Source organism: Physella acuta, unplaced genomic scaffold (assembly GCF_028476545.2).
Source record: "Physella acuta isolate Inbredline_101_S28 unplaced genomic scaffold, ASM2847654v3 ptg002024l, whole genome shotgun sequence".
NCBI classification, from domain to species: Eukaryota; Metazoa; Mollusca; class Gastropoda; family Physidae; genus Physella; species Physella acuta.
The window spans coordinates 1-25,869 of NW_026733528.1; the positions used below are offsets into that span (position 1 = coordinate 1).

The window sequence follows — 25,869 nt, forward strand, 5'->3', positions numbered from 1 at the left end:
AAGCAATACCACTTTGGGTACATCGGCAACAACAACAATAACTCGGGTATCTTTTTTGTGCTCATTTGCATCGTACACAGGCTTAGGTTGATGGGATTGGTGATTTTTTATTTTTTTTATTTGCTAATTTACATAACTGTTTGCAAAAATTGCACTCCTTTTTGCAAGCAAGCACGAGCTATAGCTTACATCGTGCACAACTTGCATTAACAATACACGGAAAAGATTTTTTTTTTCATCTGTATATACACCTGTATACCTCCCACACAGTTAGTGACACCTACCTCTCTATATCCTCATAAAAGACTTCCACCTAATTAAATATAATTAAATTCCATTTCTGTACCCCCTCCCCCATCAATGACCCCCACCAGTTTCTAACCCTCACCAGGCTCAAACTCCCACCAGTCTCTAACCCCCATCTATCCCGCCCCCCCCCCCCCCCCACCATCAATGACCCCCACCAGTTTCTAACCCTCACCAGGCTCAAACTCCCACCAGTCTCTAACCCCCATCTATCCCGCCCCCCCCCCACCATCAATGACCCCCACCAGTTTCTAACCCCCACCAGGCTCAATCTCCCACCAGTCTATAACCCCCACCTGTACCCCCCACCCCCCCATCACTGACCTCCATCAGTCTCCAGCCCCAACCTATAAACACCACCACCATCATCCCCCCACCCATCAATGACCCCACCTTTCTCTATCCCCCACCTGTAAACACCACCACCTCCAACCTATCAATGGCAGCAAACAGTCACTAACCCCCCCTGTATCTCCCCCCAGATATGGCCCAGGCAGTGGCGTAGCCAGGATCGTCTCAAGGGGGGGGGGTCCAATTTTTACCCGGGGACAAACTTTCGATTTGCACCCCCCCCCCCTCAAACTTTCGATTTGCACCCCCCCCCCCCTCAAACTTTCGATTTGCACCCCCCCCCCCTCAAACTTTCGATTTGCACCCCCCCCCCTCAAACTTTCGATTTGCACCCCCCTTCAAACTTTCGATTTGCACCCCCCTCATACTTTTTATATATACCGAGGGGTCTATGGGGTGGGTTATGACCCCCCCTAACCCCCCCCTGCCTACGCCACTGGGCCCAGGTGAAACACGTCATAGAGCACCAATTCAGTGACCCCCCCACAGTCTCTAACCCCCCCCCCACTCTCTAACCCCCACCTGTATCCCCCCCCCATCAATGACCCCCCCCCACCTGTCACTAACCCCCCCACCCTGTATCTCCCCCCAGATATGGCCCAGGTGAAACACGTCATAGAGCACCAATTCAGTGACCCCCCCCCCACAGTCTCTAACCCCCCCCCCACTCTCTAACCCCCACCTGTATCCCCCCCCCCACATCAATGACCCCCCCCCACCTGTCACTAACCCCCCCCCCCCCCCACCCTGTATCTCCCCCCAGATATGGCCCAGGTGAAACACGTCATAGAGCACCAATTCAGTGACCCCCCCCCCCCACAGTCTCTAACCCCCCCCCCCACTCTCTAACCCCCACCTGTATCCCCCCCCCACATCAATGACCCCCCACTCTCTAACCCCCACCTGTATCTCCCCCAGATATGGCCCAGGTGAAACACGTCATAAAGCACCAATTCAGTGACCCCCCCCCCCCACAGTCTCTAACCCCCCCCCCCCCACTCTCTAACCCCCACCTGTATCCCCCCCCCACATCAATGACCCCCCCCCACTCTCTAACCCCCACCTGTATCTCCCCCAGATATGGCCCAGGTGAAACACGTCATAGAGCACCAATTCAGTGACCCCCCCACAGTCTCTACCCCCCCCCCCCACTCTCTAACCCCCCACCTGTACCCCCCTATCAATGACCTCCCCATATACCAGTCTCTAACCCCCACCTGCACCCCCATCAATGACCCCCACCACTCTCTACCCCACACCTGTAAACACCACCACCCCCATTAATGACCCCCCCCACTCTCTAACCCCCACCTGCACCCCCATCAATGACCCCCACCACTCTCTTCCCCCACACCTGTAAACACCACCACCCCCATTAATGACCCCCCCACTCTCTAACCCCCACCTGTATCTCCCCCCAGATATGGCCCAGGTGAAACACGTCATAGAGCACCAATTTAGACAAGCACCACAACAGAGTTACCTCCCACCTATCCAGGCGCCAGCACCCATCGCAGCAGTACAGGTAGGTCATCCTGCACCTCCCATATGACGTCATGTCACCCGTTGCTACAGTTACATCAGAAACCAGGTCATGTCACACACGGAAGCTCGTCAGTCAAATAGTCAAAAGACTTTTTTCTCCGGGGCTGCACTTGAAATTTTCGGGGGGGGGGTGGGGGGGGGGGGGGGGGGGCGGCCAACAATTTCCGGGGGGGGGGGCGGACACTGTCAAAAGTATATATTTTCTATATAAATTCAATTTCGTTCGGGGGGGGGGGCGGTAGACTTTCTTCGGGGGGGCACCGCCTGGAAGAAACTCTGTATAAGCTCCACCAATGAATAACGTCTTACGATAGTTTGATAAATCAAATTTAGCAGCATTTCACTCTAAATTATACCTTATGAAATGTATTGAAATAGAATTTCATTCCGTCATTCAATACGATTTAAAGTAAAATTAGAAATATTATCTTAAGTTACATGGCTTGTATCTGTGTAGAAATTATAGCCTGCTTTCATGTCTAATTGTGTTCTGTATATTTATGTAAAGCTCCATTTTAAAGTTAACCAATTTTATAAAACGTGTGGAAAAAATGTTTTGTATTTATTTTCACTCCAAATTTAAATGTTTTGAAAAGTACACTAACAAATCACAAAATATAATCTTTTCTAGAGTTTTATGTCTATATATGTAACAAGTGTCTAAGTCTAAGTATCGCAATATAATCGGGGAAGTAAATATATCAAGGCTTAATGCTGACCAAACTAATGATGGGTGAAGAAAACGTACTTCCCCCTTGAATTGACATTTCTCAAAAGGAACGTTTTCATCGCGATTACAATGCGTTTCAATTCCTTAAGAAATATTCAATAGGTTTCTGAATGTCCTATAATATTAAATGATACACGTCACGGGATAATAAATTATATATATTGAACAAAGAACAAAAACATTATGCACTACATTAATTTAACTTTATTCTGGGGTGTTCAAACAAATAAAAAACACCAATGGAAATTTAACGCTGATGATTATTTCAGCTGGAGCACACACAAATTTCCATTAATTTTGGTTTCTTCTATTTCTTTAGCCAATAACATATCTCCCTCAGCCCGTGGCTCACACTGAGCTAGTTCCTATCCAGGCCGTTCAGCAAACTTTAGCGTACCCTACACTCACGGTCAAGTCAATGGACAACCCGAGAAAAGATACCATGTTTAACAAAGCAGGTGAGGACAACTTACACAAGGACAAACACAACAAGAAACACAACAACAAACACAACAAAAAAGACAACAAGAAACACAATATGAAACACAACAACAAACACAACAACAAACACAACAACAAACACAACAACAAACACAACAACAAACACAACAACAAACACTACAACAAACACAACGACAAACATAATACAACAAACACAACAACTAGAACACAACACAATCTAAATCACATTACTAAATTATATCATCTTTAATATATCAACATTGTTGAATATTCGTGTTTAATTTTAAAATCTTTAAAGTGTACTGAATATAAAACATATAGCAAAGATGTTCCATCGATCCTTCTTTATGTCCCCCTACGTGTATTGTAAAGTGTACGTGTTGTTAAGTCTCCTATGAGTGTTCAAAAACTTTACATTGTCGTTATGTATGCTTGTCTCCCCTTCGAGTGTTCTATAATCTTAAAAGCTTATCTACGTATGGTTGGCTCCTCAGTGGGTTGTCTTTAATGTTAAAGTTTTAATTACGTTTTGGTTCTCTCCCCTCTGATTTCTTCCAAATTTAAAAGGATTATTTACGTTGGATTGCCTCCCCTATACGTTGTCTATAATGTTGAAGTTTTATTTACGTTTTGCTTGTCTCCCCTGTACGTTTTCTCTAATAGGTTTATTTACTTCTGTTTGTCTACCCTGTGAGTTGTATTTAAGTTGTAATGACGTCTGTTTGTCTCCCGTAGACTTTATGGATATGATGATGCTACAGAACGCCCAGATGCATCACATGGTCATGCAGCAGATGATGCTGCACCAACTCCCAGGGGCGAGACCCGCCACTATACCTTTTGCTGAGCCCGCCGCCCCTGTAGCACTGGTAGGTGTAGCATTTATGTAGCACTGGTGTGTGTGGTAGCACTGCTAGGTGTAGCTAGTAGATGGAACCGATGTAGCACAAGAATGTGTAGCCAGTTTGTCTCTAATAGGGAAGTACCAGTGTAATACTAGTGAGTATTATTACCGTTGTAGCACTTGTCAGTCAGTGTAGCCAATGAATTACTAGTAGGTGTGGCATATGAAGTACTGAGATTATATGAGTATATGAGATTAGTAGATGCAGTAGCAATTGTAGCATTTGTAGATACAGTAGCAAGTATAGAACAGTCGAGAAAATCCGGAACTCACTAGATCAGGACAGTCTGATTACAAAATCAATTTAATTTTATAGTGCATTTGTCCCTTGTGGAGAAGGATTTCTAGAAATGTGCAATAAATTTCAACTGTAAAAATAATCAAACATTTAAATAGCAGTATACGCATACAGAAAGAATAAGGTACGTAAAATAGCTATGGAAAAAATAAGCTAAATACTTGATTTAAGACAACAGGCATAGATGATTACTCTTTGTTATAAAGCCACGCCTCAATGCTTCCATTTCCACTTTTACTTTGGATTAGAATTAGAAGACAGCAATTAAACACTTAGTAAATGAACGCACAACTGGCTGTCATTTTTTTTTCTTATTTTTCTAATCACGTTCTGATTTATCAAAACATTTATAATTAGCAATCAATTAATTTTTTAACAGATGAGGCCAGCACCATCAGTGTACCACCACCACATCAACAGCCAACCAAACTTCTCCATGCCTCCAATGGACTAGTAAGTATCTACATAGTCAACGTTTTGTACAATCACATTTTAAACACACGTTTATGAGTTAACTTTGTAAAATTTAAGTTCAAATTAAATACACTTTTAAATCGTCTCAACAATTTAAAACGCATCCACATTACAATGATGAATGCCAAACTGTTATTCAATGAAGATTTGTTTATTAAATCATATTCAATAATTTTACTCTACAAATACTATTTTTATTTCTCACTTTCCCCACCCCCACAAGTTTCCTAAACTGCCATTTATATGTCTTGCCTTTTCTTTTTTTGTTACCAGTCGGGGTATGGGTGGTAATGGAGGAGGCTACGGCCGCAGTAAGTATAGCACTTTTTTTTCTTTTTTTTTTCTAGTGATCTTTTTTTCTTAGCATCTTTCTTAATTAAAAATGTCAATTATCCGTTATTATTTCAATAAGACATCGAATGGCTCCGCAAATTTTAACTTGAAGGAAAGTTTTTAAAAAATTCCTCAACAAAATTACTCATTTTAGATAATTAAATTTGTTTCAAAGTGATTTTCTGCAAGAAAACTCAATACCTTTCTAAATTGTATATAAAATATAAATAGTTTTAAATTACCATTGAAATGCATTATCAAAAGACTTTTGGGGAAAATCAGATACAATTACTTAGCTATTCTTGTGATAAGACAAATAGTAAGCACTTATTAATGGTATGAAAAAGAAACTGGCATTCAAAAAGCAATCAAAAGACAGAACAAATGTTTTTAGAAAAAAATTAGGTAGCACATTTTATTCAACTGATTTCAGTTAACCAACAATGGTGGCACCTTGATGCAGTTAACTTGAACTTGATTTTTTTTCAGTTTATTTTCTTTTTGTTTACAGTCTCATGTGCAAATCTATCACGTGACTCGTCCCAGCCAATCAGCGAGACGAATTCGTCTGTTTAATTAGTCAAATCTTAAAAGGCTTAATTTCAGAAAGTTGCATTTAATTTAATGGAGCCATCATTCATTAAATTGATTAAAATAAAGTTTCCAATTTTTTTTTCTCAAAACTTTAAATTTAAATTCGCATTAAATTTCGATTTTTTAAATTAAGTAATACGAGAAGGCCCTCTAGAATGCTAGGCAGTGCTTACTGTAAAAACTAAAAGTTAAGAGCGCTTCAAAAACACATTTTATTTTGTTTCGTTTCAGACTTCAATAGCACAATTTATGATGATGGCTCCAATTATTATCACTACCACTGAGAAGAAGCAAGGATTCTATTGGCTGGTTAATGTGGGACAACTTGTTTGTGATTGGCTGGCAGAGTCACGTGATGATGTGCTGATATAATGTGTTGTTTTGATGCATGAACTAATGTATTTTGAAGTCGTTTTCTTTACTGTAATGCTTCCGATAAATGGTGTTTATTAATGTTTTCGATGTAATGTAAACTATAATTTATTTTAAAATTTGTTTTCACACTTAAAAAATAGTACATAGGCTTCGTAATAACTAAAAAGAAATCATTTAAATTTGCTAATTAAAACCAAAAATAGAAAAAAAACTTTATAGGGACCTGCTTAAAAAATTTGAATATATTTGAAAATAACTACTCAGCAAATTCCCTAATTCAAAACAAAAATTCCTTAAATCTCAAAAGAGACTAATATATTAAATGTTTTTTCCATTAAAATATGAATTTCTTTTACTAAAACCAGTATATGTAAAATAATAGTATCTACTCAAATATATCAATAAATATTGAAATGAAATCTGATACAAAGGTAGTGTCGTTTCACCAAGTGCCTGTTTCTTCCAATATGGTGTATAAAATTTGTGATACAAGTCTGTGATATTTTTCAATTTATGTTTTAAAGTAAATCTTGGAATGGGCTGTTTTATACTGCATTGATTTTTATATACCTTTTTAGTCATTCAATAGGGTAACAATTTTTATAATCCTTACAGAAACAATAGATTTATTTTACAATGTATTTGCTTTTACAAAATAAAATCCCATAAGTAAAACAGTTACTTCAATAGTGTAACACATCAATAAAAGCAAAACTTATTATTTTTTAGTTGGCTTTACAAAAGAAATTATATTAAATTAAAAGTTCACTTTAAAATTTAATTAAAATATAAATACAATTACAGTGTCTCATAATGTCTAAAAAAAATAAGATTTAACTACAAAAATGTTTTACACAGTGTAATGTATTTTGATTTTTATGTAAGTGGAGTTTTATAAGATGTGTTTTATAAGAGGATTAAACCAACTTTAAACTTTTTGAAGTAAAACAGATATTGAGTCAAACGTAGTGACTGTACAAACTGTCTCAAGAATTTTCTAGAAGGTTGTGTTTGCCTTTTACACCATGTTCACACTTGCGACATGTATACTATACATGTCTAGGAAAAATAACTGGCAGCAAGTAAGTATACATGCTCCATGGAACAAAATGTTCATATGTAACATTAACTTGTTACGTGTTTTGTTTTTCTAGATATGTATGGTATACATGTCGCATGGGTAAACTGAGAGATGTTTCTTTCTGTATATAAAATATACTAATTTTTGTATGTGAATTTCTCTTTGTTTAATAATTCATTTCATTCACAAACTTACATAAAGCTCTAAAAATAACCATTCATGAATCTATAATCAATAATACATCATTTTTAAAACTAATTATAGCCTCATTTTAAAACAAAATAGCATACACGTGGTCAATTTTAGAACTTTAAATTTAAAAAATATCGTAAGCCTAAAGATTATGTTAGTGGGAATTTTATAAGTTGCTTTTAATAAAAACGTACTAAAGAAAATCTAAAATTTACTAAACTTTCAACTTTAAAAAAAAATGCTACATGTAAATCTGGTCAATATTATTAATCAGAAACTTATATTTAAAGAATTAGGATGGTAAGGCGTTAAGATTAAAACACTGAAAATTTTACACCTTACATTTTAAATACTTTAATGTGTATGCATATCAACTTTTGAAATAAAATAAAAAAAACCCATACATAGATTTCAACAACATTTAAATTTTATTTTTAAATTTAAACTGCCAGTATCCTGTGTTATGGTTCTTTATAAAAGAACTTTTATAAATTAATAAAATACAGTCATTTAACATGCATTACCCATATACTTTTTCAAATATAATTTTTTGTATGTCTAATGAGGTACTCTATAGCAAATTTCTATACTTTCGTAGATTGTAGATATTTCCCATAAAAAAAATATTTTCTTAGGCTAACACACCGACATTTGGCTGTCCATTAGTTATATCTTTCTCCATCAAAAGTTCCTTTTGTTTAAAAAGTCATTCTCTAACTCTAAACGTATTGAAATAAAATATCCTATTTTTGTTGGTTTTTTTTTTTAAATACAATAAACGTCCAAGTTTTTTTAATTCTTCTACAATGAACTGTAAATTTTGAAGTAATTTCATATATATTTATTTCTAATTCAAAATGTGTACATTCCTAAGTAATTTGACTTTCAATTTAAAACAGAGGTGTCTAAATTAAAGAAATAAATGTTTCAATAAAAATGTTAGATTTTCCTTTCGTTACTATGTCGAGACGAATATGTTGTGTATTGTGAACTGTTCCCTCTTTCGTGTGTTTGTTTAGGTAGATGGTGAAAACACTAATACAAATATCAGACAGGGAATCTGAAGACGGAGCAGTCAGCAAACACTATCAGCAATCTATACTATCAATTATGTTTTACTTTATTAGGGTCTTTGAACCCTGGTGTCTGTCTCACGGGTTATTTGACCCAGTTATTTTGACCCAGTTAGGGTTGTGGTTATTTGACCCAGTTATTTTGACCCAGTTAGGGTTGGGGTTATTTGACCCAGTTATTTTGACCCAGTTAGGGTTGGGGTTATTTGACCCAGTTATTTTGACCCAGTTAGGGTTGGGGTTATTTGACCCAGTTATTTTGACCCAGTTAGGTTTGGGGTTATTTGGCCCAGTTATTTTGACCCAGTTAGGGTTGGGGTTATTTGACCCACTTAGGGTTGGGGTTATTTGACCTAATAAGAGTTAGTATTATTCGACCCAGTAAAGGTAAAGGTTATTTTACATATTAAAGTTTTGGGTTATTTGACCCAGGTAGGGTTAAAATTATTGGACTCAGTAAGAGTTAGGGTAATTTGATCCAGTTAGGGTTAGGGTAATTAGATAACAAAAAAAAAACATTTGGGTGTAACGTTCGTGGCTAAACTTTCGAGGTAGGTTGGTCAAATGTTGAATCTACCAGGGTTTATCCTACCATGGTTTAACATACCGGGTCGAATCTGTCAGGGTTTGAACTACCAGTGTTTAACATACCAAGGTTTAGCCTACCAATGATAAACGTACAGAGTTTTAACCTACCGGGTCAAACCTACCAATGTTTATTCCCCGAGGTTGAATCTAACAAGGTTTAACCTAACCGGTCGAACCTACGAAGGCTCAACCTAACAAGTTTAACCAATCACTTTAACCAAATAGAGTCGAACCTACCAGGATTTACCTACGCTGGTCGTAGTTAACAGGGTTTAACCTACCTATGTTTAACCTACCAGAGTCCAACCTACCACGTTAAATCTAACAGGTTTAGCCTTCCAGTATCCAATCTACCACGCTTAACCTACCTAGGTTTAACTTACCTGGTCGAACCTAACAATGTTCAACCCACCAACGGTAATTGGGTTAAATGTGATTTTGTTGATCAACGTATTGATGTAAACTATACTGAGATTTTCTTCTTGCCCACTCAAGTTGGTCAAGATCCTTATGTTGAATATTTTCCTTGACCAGGCTACGGCAGACGGATGACGAACTTCAGAAGTCGGCCCCCCATGGGGAACAGGGCGCCTGTCGGTAAGGATCATGTGGGGTGGCTTTGTGTACTGTCTGAAATTTGAAAGACCCAGAGGCGTCGCGATGCGGGGGCGGGGGTGGGGGTGGGGACCGTACCGGGTGACACCCGACCTAGCGACGCCACTGGAAAGACGTGTAAAAATGTGGGACCTTTACGCTTTCTGACAAGTATCGAATCGAATTATTTATGCCTTAGTCGGTATAGGTGTACAGGTAATGGCTGAGGTTAGATTTATTGTATGGAGTTTTGATTAGGATTAGGGTTATGATGACTGCTGGATTTAGGGTCAGATTTATGGAGACGTGACCTGGAAGAAGACACCAAGAAGATTGGATACACCTGGAGATAGTTGGAGAGACTAGCCCAGGACAGAGGCGCCTGAAAAGCGGCCTATGTCCCAGGAGGGGCGACAGGCAAACCTAACCTTATCTTATGGTTAGGGTTGGGGTTAGTGTTAGGTTTGGTTCAGGGTTGTGTTTAAGAATTAGGAATATGATTAGTTAAGCGACAGGATTAGGTGACATTGTTTTACCTGTTAGGGTAATTGTCAGGATTAGATTTTTGGTTATGGTATCGAGGTTAGCTACAATACCAGGAATTGGTTTGTGGTGGGGTCCAAGATAGGTCCTAAGGTTATGCTTTTGTTCATAGTTACAGTTACAGTTTATAAAGTGTGCCAATGTCCGTGGCAAAACTGGACATATTGATAAATGACGGGTCATAGTAAGGGTGAGATGGCTATACGGGCAAATATTTAATTGAGGTTTTTTACTACAATCGATATGTGAGTTTAAAAAATTGAATGCTCGAAAACAAATTTTATATTTAGAAAATTATTAGAGATATGTGGCAGAGCAGGGGTCTTCGTCATAGCTATAGCATGGGCCTTGGTCAAGGCTATAGCAGGGGTCTATTATAGCTATAGCAGGGATCTTTGTCATAGCTAGAAGAGGGGTTTCTATCATAGCTATAGCAGGGTTCTTTGTCATAGCTACAGAAGGGGTCTTTGTCATTATATATTACATTTGCAAGAAATGTCGCCATTATGGGTGGTTGGTTAAATAAGTTGCAACTAGTGTGTAGCACGTGTCTTCTCCTAACATAGTACAAAGCTTTATACTTGTTTCAAATGATGAGATTTTATGTTAATTAACAATTTAAGTACATCCATATTGATGGGTGGATGGGGTATTAATTATGACGTAGAGGTGGAATATTTCTTTTTAAATGCACGATCATTTACATAGTCATAGGAGTTATTTCCCTTTTTTTTAAAATTATTGAGCTTTTTAGTGTCACATGCATGTTTATAAGTTATTTTATAAATCAAACCGGATAGCATAGTCTTAATATAACTTGATAAAATGATTTGTATAAAGTTGTGCAACTCATCAACATATTTTTTAAATTATTATTTCCAGTCGTTAGAACAGACAATGTAAGCCAATTACAGTGACCCAGGTAAGGGAACATTTCACATAGAACTAAAACATTTCACATAGAACTAAAACATTTCACATAGAACTAGAACATTTCACATTAACTAAAACATTTCACATAGAACTAAAACATTTCACATAGAACAAAAACATTTCACATAGAACTAAAACATTTCACATAGAACTAAAACATTTCACATAGAACTAAAACATTTCACATAGAACTAAAATATTTCACATAGAACAATCAATTGATGTATTGTTTTCTAAGTCAAAGTAAAGACTCCTCTTTAGAGCTAGGGATCCATTGGCAGATATTGTAGAGTTCGTATGTTTCTTGTCCTCGACATATGAAGGGATCAGAGTTTCTTCCAGGCATCGCTTCGGGGGGGGGGGGGGGGGGGCCAAAGCCCCCCCCCCCCCCGAAAAATTTTACCCCCCCCCCCCCCCGAATAAAATTAAATTTATATATTTTATATAGAAAATATATACTTTTAACAGTGTCCGCCCCCATCCCCCCGAAGAAACTCTACCCCCCCCCCCCCGAAAATTTCAAGTGCCCCCCGGAGAAAAAAGTCTGGAAGAAACACTGGAAGGGATGGTGTGGTCAGCACTATGCCCAGCCGCCTTTACTTTCCCCATCTTAAGTCAGGTGCACATAAAGGGCATTGTTATATGATCAGATTTTAATATACCAGTCAATCTAGTATTTAGTTATTTTCTGGGGGAAAAATACGTATATTAATATATGAATATATATATATATATATATATATATATATATATATATATATATATATATATATATATATATATATATATATATATATGGCTCAGTTATTGTTTGCCTTAAGTTTTAAAGGCTACGTTTTAAAGGTTACACCTCAATATGTTGAGTTAGCAAAGAGGATTTTTAAAAAACCATGATTAAATTCTCTTGTATTACACCTATCTTTGGTAGTTTCTTTTAAAAGGTTGATTATTTTACAGTTTTATCACACACTAAATAAAACTTAAAACGTTTTTCTTTTTTTTTTCTTTCAGAGGGTCCAGTTTAAAGAAATTTTAAGTTGTTTTTATTTTCCTTTATGTTTTCAATTTTTTTATTCGCAGTTGGTTTTTTTGTTGTTGTTTTTTTTTTTCTGCCGTGTATAGTTTCATACATTGCTAATTTGCTTTATTGCTTGTGTTGTGTTAAACGTTTCTATGTTGTTTCCTTGATTTTCATAAAAAATATCGCATCTATAAATAACTTCGTCCTAACCCATTCTATTTAGGTTTGCTAGAAATAGTTTTTCAACTAAACATACAATTAATCTGGATCCTTTTATTCAATGCTCAACTACAAACAACCTGAGGCTATTTGTCTTTATTTATGTATGCTTTATAACAACGTAACGTGCTTACATTGTAACATTTTAGTTACTTTCTAAATTTTAACAATTAATCTGAATATATATATATATATATATATATATATATATATATATATATATATATATATATATATATATAAAGGTGTGTGTGTGTATTCATATAGATGTATATATGAAATATGTAATATCAATAACCAACTTACTGCTATGTTGAAAAATCGCAAGCATTAACACTAAATATAACTTGTTGGCGACTTCCAAAATAACATTTTAAACTTATCAAGGGAGATAAATCTATAACTAGAGACTATAACTATAGAGATTAATAAATTACGTAATTCAAAATGCAATTCATCAATGTTTACGCTACTAAAAATTGTTTAAAAAACAAAAAAATTATTTTGATGAGTCTATTTTTTTATAAATCATAGAATTTAGAATGATATTTTGACTTTAACTTTAACCAAAACCTGTAGTAAAGTTGCATGTTAAATGTCTTACAAACAGAAAATTTATATTAACATCGTTCGGGTGGTTGCGGTGGTTGCTTAGTATTTGTCATGTCAAACAATAAAAAAAAATTTAAATAGCTCAGAACAAAATCCGAAATGAAAATTATTATCACGCAGTACACAGAGACTAACAACAATGTTCTAATCAATATGAACGTTGACTCAAAGTCTTGTGATAAATTACCTATTTTCTAAAGATTATATAATCAGTGACTTTGGATTAATTTCATCTCTACTTATTTAAACTCGTGTGTATTTCCATTTAGAACATTGTGTGTGTGTTATTTTTTTTCTTCACATTTTATACATTGTAAGTACTTTTTTTCTTTCTTATTTCTTGTGTGTGTTGCCTGGCCCCGGGTGGGCCTCACGCACAACTATGTCGGAAAAATACATCAAACGGCTATTCCTGCCTAAGTTTGGCTTGGCAGGACATGCGCCAAAAACTCTAGAGATTTTCATAGAAGAGGGCTTTTCTTTAGCTACTCTCACAGCTGACGAACTAAAAAGAGAGCCATGTATGTTATGTAGCCTATCACCAGCTGAATTTGAAGGTCTGTATAACTATGGGACACTGCGTAAATGGTATGTCACCATTAGATCAAAGGAACTATATGAGAAAATGCACCTAAAAGAATTTCACAGAGATTTGCCACCTGGAGTAACACCCAGATACAGAGTGCAGAGAATATCAATAACCCACGCCGATAAATCTGGGCAAAGGGGCATGCTGAAATGGCTCCCTTCCAAGACAAGTGACGACGATATAATGGCGATTCTGAAATCTATAAGCAGTCAGGACTCAACACCAACATTTAAGAGAATAGACCAATCAAATGTGGTCCAATTCACCATCTCTCTGGAGAAAGAAGATGTGGAGAGTGTCCCACACTATATTATACTTACAAATGAGGCCAACAAGGAGAGCAGAGTCCTTATAATCCTCAATGGGAGGAGGATGCAATGTTGCCACTGCAACACAGACAGGCACCTGCCTAAAATGTGTGAGCATTTGAGGACTCGCGCTCTTGACGGCGTCCAGCTAGTAGATGGACAGTACAGGGCAATTGAGCCTTGGGATGCAAATGATAAAGAAGAAGTTAGGGAGCATCTAAGTAACAATAGAAATTTCTTAAAGCATTGGGACAGTTATGATGTTGACGGAGAAAGACAAAATGAAATGCTTAGAGAAGCAAGGCACAGAGAGGTACAAGATGCCTTTGAAGTAGATGGCCAAACTGAAGCACATCATACTACTGTAGCACCGCAGCAAGTTAACGAAAGCGTAACAGAAACCACCATAGAGGCCGAAGCCATGGAGACAATAGCAACCAGGAATTCCATAGTAACAGGGTCTCAAAAAGATGGGAATCACGAAAATTTGGAGGCTGTCGACGAAACAATAACTAATATTCTTCAAGATAACTCTAGTTCAGAAAACATAACGAAACCGCTAAAGGAAATTAAAAGCTCACAAAGTATGTCAGCAACAAAGGTATCAGGTCAACTGTCATATAGTCAAGCAATCAGTTCAAGTAAAAAACAATTACCTACAGTAAAGCCACCTCAAAGGTTCGTGACCAGGGCCCAACGGGATAGCAAACCAACGGCTGGAAGGTTTGGAATTAAAAGACCACCACCATCCAGCCCTCCAGAAACAGATGTTCGAAAGAAAACCCCAAATAATTCATGCTAAATCTGGCAACATTGAACATCAGGGGGGCTAGGGACAAAACACATTATATAAACAACATAATAAATAAACACAATATTGACATCCTACTTTTACAGGAAACTAAAATTGGAACTACAGAAGAAGCAAATAAACTAGATGCATAATTAATATCGACAGTCTCAAGCAAAACATCACTCGATCAGCCCCCAAGTAATTTAACATTAGAACAGTCTTCTGTTTCCCAGGTTTTTAAAAGTGCACAACCTGAATGGTAGAAAGAGATACACACCTCACCCTCCCCCCCCCCCACACACACACACACTTCCCTCCACTCAACCGGACTGGCGGATATTTCAAGGTAGCGTGCCCTCTTTGTCAAGGGTCAATTTTATGTCATGGAAAGTTTTGGTATGATAGATCAGTAATGTGTATTACAGAGACACTTCTCTTACGGTGGTTTCTATTTCTGTCTACAATGTGAACTTTTGACTCCTCAGCTAAGGACAGAGCACAGTAAACTAAGCAGTCAAGAGAAACCTAGTTTGCACACCTTATTTTAGTCTAGTTCTTATGCCATTTTATTTTCTCCATTTGATTATTATATATGCAATTGATGTTCATGCCTTTGATGCTGTGTAAAATCTATCAAATAAATTATTATTACTGAAAAAAAAAAAAAAAAAAAAAAAAAATTAAATAAAAAAAAAATTTAAAATAATCTATTATGTTTTATGTAGCCTATATGGAGAACACACACCATGAGAACCTTATAATTATAAACAGCACTTGTTTTACACCGTGTCATTAATTTTAACCTTCGGTCTTTGTTAGAACGTTCCAAACCAGCTTTGGTTTAAATTGTTGAATTAACATGCCCTAAACCCCACCTACCCCCCCCCCCCATTTGACGGCCCTATGTCCTCACCCCTCACCCACTCCCTTTACCTCCGTTTCTTTGCTTTAATTCAGGTTTTAAATTCCCCGTTTTACGAAGCATTATGTAAATGATAGAGGTTTTATGCAATTATGTTTAAACGAGAAAAATGGCCCGTTGAGGAAGGATACACCGGGCGCTAGGTTGATAGTGCTGTCTCTTTTCTCTAAACTAAAACCAACCCACCCCCCCCCCCACACACACACCACCCCCCACCCCACCCACCCCACACACCACCCCCCCAAACAGACAGAGCGTTCTTGTCAGACAGACAGCGAAACTATTATATAGAACGAGAAAAATGGCCCGTTGAGGAAGGGTACAACGGGCGCTAGGCTGATAGTGCTGTCTCTTTTCTCTAAACTAAAACCAACCGGGGAGGAAAAAGTCTGAAAGAAACACTGAAACCAACCCACCCCCCACACACCACCCCCCACCCCCCACCCCCACACACCACCCCCCACCCCCCACCCCCACACACACACCACCCCCCACCCCTCCTACCCCCCCCACCCCAAAAAAAAAAACATGTCTACCGTCCCATTCAACGAAATATAATTATATACTTTTTTCAGTGTCCGCCCCCTCCCAGAAAATTCTACCCCGCCCCCGAAAATTTCAAGTACCCCCACTCCTCTCCGGGGAGGAAAAAGTCTGAAAGAAACACTGAAACCAACCCACCCCCCCACACACCACCCCCACACCACCCCCCACACCCCCCCCCTCTCCCACCCCTCCACCACCCCCCCCCCCCCCCCCCCCCAAAAAAAAAACATGTCTAACGTCCCATTGCAAGAAAACCACTTTTTAGATTAGACACATAAATTAGGCGGTAATTTTATTATAGAGTATCGATGAGGAAATTTCTTTTGAGTTGGGGAGGGGGGGGCTCAGACGTTCTTACGCGGGGGTGGGGCTTCGCAGCTACACGAAGAATTGTATGAAAGAAACTCTTCACGCAAACCATTAAGATTAGACAACATTTCCTTTTTATTCAATGTTTACGCGATAATCAATGACGTCATATAACTGTGAGCACTCTCTGGGTTTGAGATTATTTTCTACTCTGTGCTAAATGTGTCGACGTCATACTTCGTTTTTCGAAATACTATGCATGTTTTTAAATTCCTTGTGTTTTCTCTAGAGCGTTCTTGTCAGACAGATAGATACATAAAGAGACAGCGAAACTATTAGTATTAATTTTTTTGTAAATTGGTTTGCTGCAAATCTTGTATATATTTTACTACAGACAAATGCACTCACACACATGTTGATTTTAATTGAAAATAAAAGTATTCAAAAAAAAATATTTAGTAGCCTAAAAAAGTTTTTTTTAAAATCATGCCAAGAAACAATTAAGCAACATGTAGATAAAACAATCAAAGGGGTATTTAAGACCTACTGTCTAATCTGTACACCCATAAAGAAAAGTATCGCTTGCTTACATTTTAATCATTCGCTTATCCTCTTTCTTCTTAATATATCTTGTAACTTCCGTATATATATATATATATATATATATATATATATATATATATATATATATATATATATATATATATATATGTGTGTGTGTGTGTGTGTGTGTGTGTGTGTGTGTGAGTGTGTTTGTGTGTGTGTGTAAATATATAGGCACTATATATATATATATATATATATATAAATATATATATATATATATATATATATATATATACACGTTTTATATTATATGTGCGAAGAGTTGGGTAACTGTGTGCTTAGCTGTGTGCTTGTCACAGAACATTGTTGTTCCTTAAACCCTAGTGAGAAAAGTTTAGTCACAGCCTATGCGATGTGACCATTGAGATATCAAAGCGAAACCGAAAAGTTGTGTAAACAAAATGTGTATAACCTATTGATTTAACCAATAAATAAACCGTGATATTGCTATTAATTTAGTATCTAAAGATATACACAGCTGTAAATGTTTATTTTATTGTTCAAGAGAGGAGGCGTCCGGCCTAGCAGTGTCTTCTTGTTTGGTATCATCCTTAAAGAGATTGTCGCAGCTTTACATAGGATATATTTAAATGTAAGTCGTCATTTATAACATATCTTTACATAGGATATATTTAAATGTAAGTCGTTATATAAACATAACATTACATGTGATATATTTAAATGTAAGTCGTTATATTTAACATAAAATTACATAGGATATATTTAAATGTTAGTCGTTATATTTAACATATCATTACATGGGATATATTTAAATGTAAGTCGTTATTTTTAACATATCATTACATAGGATATATTTAAATGTAAGTCGTCATATATCACATAATATTACATAAGTCATATGAGGTCATCTTGTGCACAACATTAAATTAGATATATTTAAATGTAAGTCGCCATTTTTAACACAACATTACATAGGATATATTTAAATGTAAGTCGTCATTTTAAAAATATCTTTACATAAGTCATATGAGGTCATCTTGTGCACAACATTAACTTAGATATATTTAAAGGTGTGTCGTTCACTTTTACATAGGATATTTTCAAAGATAAGTAGGTTATTCTTTTACGCATCATTACATAGTATATATTTGAACGCGAGTAGGTTAATTGGTATTCAACATTACATAGGATATATGGAGGCAATACAACATTTTCCCACACCCCAGGAGGCAATAAGATCATTTCCAAAATCCTTGAGTCAATATCATCTTTTACCCACACCCATGTACAGCAAACATGATATTTACACACACATCCATCTTTCAGTTAAACTCCACACCTATCTCCACATTTACAGCTACAGAATGTCTTGAATGTATCTCTCCCCCCCCCCCCCCCCACCACACCACACCACAAAAACACACAACACAAAAAACATACCACACGTAAAATCATGTTGCATTTTTCAGTTCTTAAAAAAATTGCTTTATTTACATTTAAACTATACATTCCACGCTAAGTTTAATGCTACATAGTACAATGTTATCATATAACAACAAACTGTTACATTTACATCTTTAACAAAGCATAGTTGCTTCTAATCCTCTTGTTAACTCACCTACAGTTTTTTCTTTCTTAAATCTTCCCAACAGCCGAGCGGTAACATTTACCCCGTGATGCAGGACATTATAGGACCTAGCGCGCAGGACCTGAGTCAGTTGCTCTACGCCCCAGGACCCCCAGAAGACGATCCCAGGGGTCGTGGCAGGGGTCGCCGCGACCCCCGGGACGACCCGAGGGGTCAGCTCATACAAATTCTCCAATACGTTATAGAGAATTTGATCTACCACATGACAGAGATTATGGTAGGTGGCATTCAAATGATGTCATGCATGTGGCATTCAGCAGATGTCTTGCGGTATTTAAATGATGTTGTGAAGCATTTAAATGATGTCATGTTGCATTCAGCAAATGTCATATGGCATTGAGCAGATGTCGTGTGGTATTTAAATAATGTTGTGAGGCATTTAAATGATGTCATGTTGCATTCAGCAAATGTCATGCGGTATTTAAATGATGTTGTGAGGCATTTAAATGATGTCATGTTGCATTCAGCAGATGTCTTGCGGTAATTAAATGATGTTGTGAGGCATTTAAATGATGTCATGTTGCATTCAGCAAATGTCATGCGGTATTTAAATGATGTTGTCAGGCATTCAAATGATGTAATGCATGTGGCATTCAGCAGATGTCATGCGGTATTTAAATGATGTTGTGAGGCATTTAAATGATGTCATGTTGCATTCAGCAAATGTCATGCGGTATTTAAATGATGTTGTGAGGCATTTAAATGATGTCATGTTGCATTCAGCAAATGTCATGCGGTATTTAAATGATGTTGTGAGGCATTTAAATGATGTCATGTTGCATTCAGCAAATGTCATGCGGTATTTAAATGATGTTGTCAGGCATTCAAATGATGTTATGGATGTGGCATTCAGCAGATGTCATGCGGTATTTAAATGATGTTGTGAGGCATTTAAATGATGTCATGTTGCATTCAGCAAACGTCATGCGGTATTTAAATGATGTTGTCAGGCATTCAAATGATGTCATGCATGTGGCATTCAGCAGATGCCATGCGGTATTTAAATGATGTTGTGAGGCATTTAAATGATGTCATGTTGCATTCAGCAAATGTCATGCGGTATTTAAATGATGTTGTCAGGCATTCAAATGATGTTATGGATGTGGCATTCAGCAGATGTCATGCGGTATTTAAATGATGTTGTGAGGCATTTAAATGATGTCATGTTGCATTCAGCAAATGTCATGCGGTATTTAAATGATGTTGTCAGGCATTCAAATGATGTCATGCATGTGGCATTCAGCAGATGCCATGCGGTATTTAAATGATGTTGTGAGGCATTTAAATGATGTCATGTTGCATTCAGCAAATGTCATGCGGTATTTAAATGATGTTGTCAGGCATTCAAATGATGTTATGGATGTGGCATTCAGCAGATGTCATGCGGTATTTAAATGATGTTGTGAGGCATTTAAATGATGTCATGTTGCATTCAGCAAATGTCATGCGGTATTTAAATGATGTTGTCAGGCATTCAAATGATGTCATGCATGTGGCATTCAGCAGATGCCATGCGGTATTTAAATGATGTTGTGAGGTATTTAAATGATGTCATGTTATATTCAGCAAATGTCATATTGCATTCAGCAAATGTCATGTGGTATTCAAATGTGGTATTCAAACGACATATAACTTACTGCTAATATGTGTATAATAATACTCAAATCATGTCTATCATTTTCCGAATGGTATCGTGTTTTCATTTGACAATCCTTTGGGCGGTCTAGATTATTATAAGATTCTCGAACTTTTTTTTATTTTCAAAAAAAATCTAGTATTTGATGTAAAACTCGGCAAATTAGCAAGGCTAATAAAACATGGGAAAGGGTTTTTACTTTTACAACAGGTGTAAACTATTTAAAACACTTCAAGCTCGTTATTTTCTTTAATTTTTTTTTGCTAAAATTTCAGTGGTGTCCCACAGAAAGTGCAATTATTTAATTAGTTCACATTCAAAAACGTAAACGATGTAGACTAGACGCTTTTATTTTGCTTGAGAATTACGACTCATGTTCACTGACCTTGACATTGTCTGTCCTTGTTTAGCCGAAGGCTGGAGTCCTAGGGACCCACAAGAAAGCCGCCGTCTTCGAGATGATCAAAAGTGGGAAGAGGTTTCCTGACGGCTACTTCTGGCAGATAGAACTGGTAACTAGGCAACGGATTCAGGGGTTCTAAACAGCTTTTTTGGCGTACCCCCCCCCCCCCCGTTTGTCTTTACAATAGGCTATTTTTTTAAATGTTGCAACAAACTAGCCATATTTAAGAAACAACATAGGCCTCCCCATCCGGGTCGCTCTCCTTCCCTCCCCACCCATCATCATAATTCTCTTTCAGGCATTTCTTTGAGGGAACTTGGTCCCCTTCCCAAACAGGGTTTCTTCCAGACTTTTTTTCTCCGGTGGGGGGGGGGGGGGCATTGAAATTTTCGGGGGGCGGTAGACTTTCTTCGGGGGGGGGGGGGCTCGGCACCCCCGAAGAGATGCCTGGAAGAAACTCTGTTCCCAAAGCTCGTCCATCGCACATCCCCCCCCCCCTCAAACTCCTCCTTGAATGAACGAAAACTTATATATATTAAATATATATATATATATATATATATATATATATAACAGTGTCCTCTCCCTTCGAAAATTTAAGCCCCCCCCCCCCCCCCATCTCCGAATATTTCAAGTGTCATCCTCTCCGGAGAAAAATGTCTGAAAGTAACACTGATCAACCCCCCACCCCCAACACACACACGGTATTATTGTGTGGTGTTGTTGTATTGTGTTTTAAAGCTATGCTTATATTGGAAATGACAATGGTGATTGTTGTCGAAAGATCAATCGAATGGTAACTGTTCACACTAATTTAGTATTTATTTCGGCTGTTAAATCGAAACTGGGTTCAAGTCAGTAGAACGTCCCTGAGTCTACCCAGCTCTGATGAGTACCTAACTCCCGTTAGGGAAAGTAGAGGCGGCTGGGCATAGTGCTGACCACACTATCCCAGTGTTTAGTTCGGCTGGGCATAGTGCTGACCAAATTTTCCCTTCACATGCTGAGGGCATAGAAACAGATGAGCTCTACTTCACTTGTTCCATGGACCGTCAGGTTCGAAAAGGGAACTTTAAGGTTGTTAAAATGTTATGTTACGTATCAATTAACCCACACACATCGGTTAGGGTTAATGACGTCACGTGTCAATGTCTCTACCCCAGGACCGGCTGCAGTTTGACGGCAACGGCAGGACGTCAAACGTCGGCAACCTGGAGGCTTTCATCCTGTTGGTGGGCATCTTCTTGTCTCGGAGCTTCATCACGACGGTGAGTTATGTCCCTTCCTTACGGTGAGTTAAGTCCCTTCCTTACGGTGAGTTAAGTCCCTTCCTTACGGTGAGTTAAGTCCCTTCTTTACCTTGAGTTAAGTCCCTTCCTTACGGTGAGTTAAGTCCCTTCTTTACGGTGAGTTAAGTCCCTTCCTTACGGTGAGTTAAGTCCCTTCCTTACGGTGAGTTATGTCCCTTCATTACGGTGAGTTAAGTCCCTTCTTTACGGTGAGTTAAGTCCCTTCCCTACGGTGAGTTAAGTAACTTCACAACGGTGAGTTAAGTCCCTTCATTACGGTGAGTTAAGTCCCTTCCTTACGGTGAGTTAAGTCCCTTCCTTACGGTGAGTTAAGTCCCTTCACAACGGTGAGTTAAGTCCCTTCCTTACTGTGAGTTAAGTCCCTTCATTACGGTGAGTTAAGTCCCTTCCTTGCGGTGAGTTAAGTCCCTTCAATACGGTGAGTTAAGTCCCTTCACTACGGTGAGTTGATCTATGTAGAATTAATAAGCCAGTCACTTAGGTGAGTTGGTCAAAGTAAAATTAATTAATTAAGTCTGTCACAAGTCTGAGTTGGGCGAAGAAAAATAAGTTTTTCACTACCGAAAATCCGTTTTACCTACTTCCATTTACAGAACACCAAAGTAAAATGAAAAACGTTTTTTTTTTACTCGGAGTAACATAACTAATTTTTAGAGTTATTTATTTTTTCTAATTTATTTGTCTTTATTTACAATGTCTCTTTAACAATGGCTTTGTAATTTTATAATAATGATTTAGCTGCAGACAATGCGACGTATAGTTGTTGAATAAGACCAAATAATTGTAGGATCTTTTTTTTTAAATTTCTTTTTGAAAAACAAAATAAGCTTGTTAATCATGATTCATCTTTTTCATATTTTGATTAGATATCTTTATAAAATTAGTTTATATATATATATATATATATATATATATATATATATATATATATATATATATATATATATATATATATATATATATATATATATATATATATATATATATATATATATATATATATATATATATATATATATATATATATATACTTTATTTCTTGGTGGGGTGACACAACGAAGTGCCGCACCGGGTTACACCCGACCTAGTTACGCCACTGCTTAAGGCATAGATATTACTACAAGTGTCTATCCTAATTTATCTGACAACACCGCATGTTTTCTATCGTCCCTACAGCTGCTGATGAAGCCCGTAGACTACGGTCTGTCTAACGACCCGCTGACGGATGTTGGTGAAAGAAACCTGAAAATTCTGGCCACCTGCTTGCTGTTTATCGTCAGGAGAGTATCGGTGAGGAGGGAGTCTCCCATGCTGGTGAGTGACGGGGGGGGGGGGTACGGCAAGATGACATCCACGGGGACATCTACATTCATGGGGATCACGTGATTAACTACCGGAAGTCGTTAATGTGTAGAAGTCGTATGGGTCTTATCAATAGTAATATATGGCCCTATATACTTATATAGGTATTTTGAACAAGGAAGATATACTTCATAAAATCCTATGTTGTGTTGCAAAAAGAATATGGGCTAATAATAATTTGACACAATTTTGCATGGAGATAAGAAAACAAATAAAATTAAACAATTTTCCATAAAAATATATAAGTTCAAAGAGCAACATAATAGTTTCCTATACATTTTTAAAAGTTAAAAAGTTATGTGAATTTCATTACTTAGCTATATATACAGTAAAAAAAAAGTATTACAGGTCCCCCTCTATTTATTTAAGTGCAACAGCCAGTAAAATTTGATTTATATATTACTCTAGATAATATGAAGCAGCAGATATTTAAACAATGGCCTATGTAACGAATGCCACCCTTTTGTGTGTTCACAAGTATTTTCTATGATCGAAACATTTATGTATAAAAGATACTTCTACAAATAATTTTATATTGATGGCAAATATTTCAATATAGATATTCATCACTTTTCTAATGACATCATTAGAGTATAAATATTGCACTATTTTTTTAATAATTAATTTTTTTTTACCTTCTGGCAGCCCATGCCAGGTGAAGTGGCCAGATACGTGTATGCTGATGAAGAAATGAGGCCAGTTCACTTACGGTTACGTAGGAGCTATGAATATTGCGAGGTAAATTTATTGTTTCCCTTTATTCTTGATGCGAGAACTTGATCGAGACACCATTTATAGTTTCACGAATGACATTTTTTTTTTTGTAACTTTTGATTATCAGAAACGCCAATTTTGTTTTTCGTTTCAACAGAATCTGCTAAGAGAATGGGGTGCTGAGTACATCAAAAGGCTGAGGCAGGCCGCCAACGTAACGACAACAACCTAAATTTAGAAAAATTAAACTCTCATTGGAACTTTGAACTCTACGGAACCTGTTGAATTAAGAAAGGAGATAAGAATATTGTGAATGTGAACGAAATATGAAAACATTGAACAGAGACTTAATATTTCATATGGTACGTCATCAATGACGTCAAGAGCAGTATTGACAACAGAAAACCTTCATGCTTTAAAACGTGTGCCCAGTCTATAAATAGTAAATAGTAAACATTGAACCAGTTGAGCCACTTTAACGAAAATTTTGATTTTTCCCCCGTATTTGGTATCGTGACTAAAGCTTAGATTTCATCAAAGAGGCCTTTCAAACATTGCAGATATTTTTGCTGTTTAGATGATGAATTATGCATTTATATATGTCAATGTGCATAATGTGCTAAGATCAATACTTTGAATTTGGAAATGGATTTTCTTTTATTGATACTAATATTAAAAAAAAATTATTTCAAAATATGCTTGAAACTGAGCTTAGAAACTATTGTTGAAAAACGTTGCTTCAATCAAACGGCAGTTATAAGGGGAAATAACTTTTCAAGACTCAAAGCAAAGACTTTGGACAGTTTTGACATCATAGTTGAATTTACGAGAATATTTATATAAGCGGCTGTGAATGATTTTACTTGGTTTTTGTGTTATGTTGAACAATTTATGATGTGTTACACTCTGTATATACTAGACCAAATCAAATTATAAATCTGTGATATTTATACATATTTTATGTTTTTAAAAGAACTATATTTATGATTAGTTAATTATTCATCTTTCATGTTTTATGTATCATATTATAAGTATTATTCTATGTATGATTTAGCTCCAGTATTTATTCGATTTAATAAAAAATTAAAATGTATTAATATGAATTTTTAAAATTATTTTTAAATTAAAAAAGATATTGTATTTTAATATCGCTTTGATATTAATTGGAAAATTTTAATCAAATAACACGAGTAAGATAACACATTCAGTTTAGACTCCGCCCTCTTATTGGCTACTTCATGTGTTGTGGTAACGACGTGGTGAAAACTTCGCGGATTGCAGAGAAAAATAAATATTAATAGTAAACAATATTTTCGTATTGTAACAAGTAAACATCAAAACTTATGTAACCAGCTACTAATGGCCTTCACTGTCAAGACGTATTCGATTCTATATTTTGTTAATATCGCTATTAAAAAACAAAACCTAATTCTAACCCTGATTTGACCTTTAGTCCGGATTTTAATTCTAGTATTGATCCTAGTCCAGACCATACCATTATCACAGCCCCCCCCCCCCCAGCCTGACTTTGATA

At 36.9% G+C, this 25,869-nt stretch overlaps 2 protein-coding genes across 2 annotated transcripts; both read left to right on the top strand.

The window, feature by feature from the left end:
* The first annotated feature begins 17 nt into the window (after positions 1-17).
* Positions 18-8,584, top strand: LOC131931751 (uncharacterized protein C21orf58). Its single transcript, XM_059288596.1, has 7 exons — positions 18-46; positions 2,079-2,182; positions 3,252-3,390; positions 4,130-4,263; positions 4,976-5,049; positions 5,344-5,381; positions 6,229-8,584. The coding sequence occupies exons 2-7, from the start codon at positions 2,081-2,083 to the stop codon at positions 6,279-6,281; spliced, it is 540 nt and encodes a 179-aa protein (XP_059144579.1). The 5' UTR covers positions 18-46; positions 2,079-2,080; the 3' UTR covers positions 6,282-8,584.
* A 1,262-nt stretch (positions 8,585-9,846) lies between these two features.
* Positions 9,847-25,848, top strand: LOC131931750 (uncharacterized). Its single transcript, XM_059288595.1, has 9 exons — positions 9,847-9,903; positions 11,326-11,342; positions 17,807-17,893; positions 18,915-19,127; positions 20,957-21,058; positions 22,113-22,217; positions 23,436-23,573; positions 24,267-24,359; positions 24,493-25,848. The coding sequence occupies exons 1-9, from the start codon at positions 9,855-9,857 to the stop codon at positions 24,565-24,567; spliced, it is 879 nt and encodes a 292-aa protein (XP_059144578.1). The 5' UTR covers positions 9,847-9,854; the 3' UTR covers positions 24,568-25,848.
* The last annotated feature ends 21 nt before the right edge of the window (positions 25,849-25,869 follow it).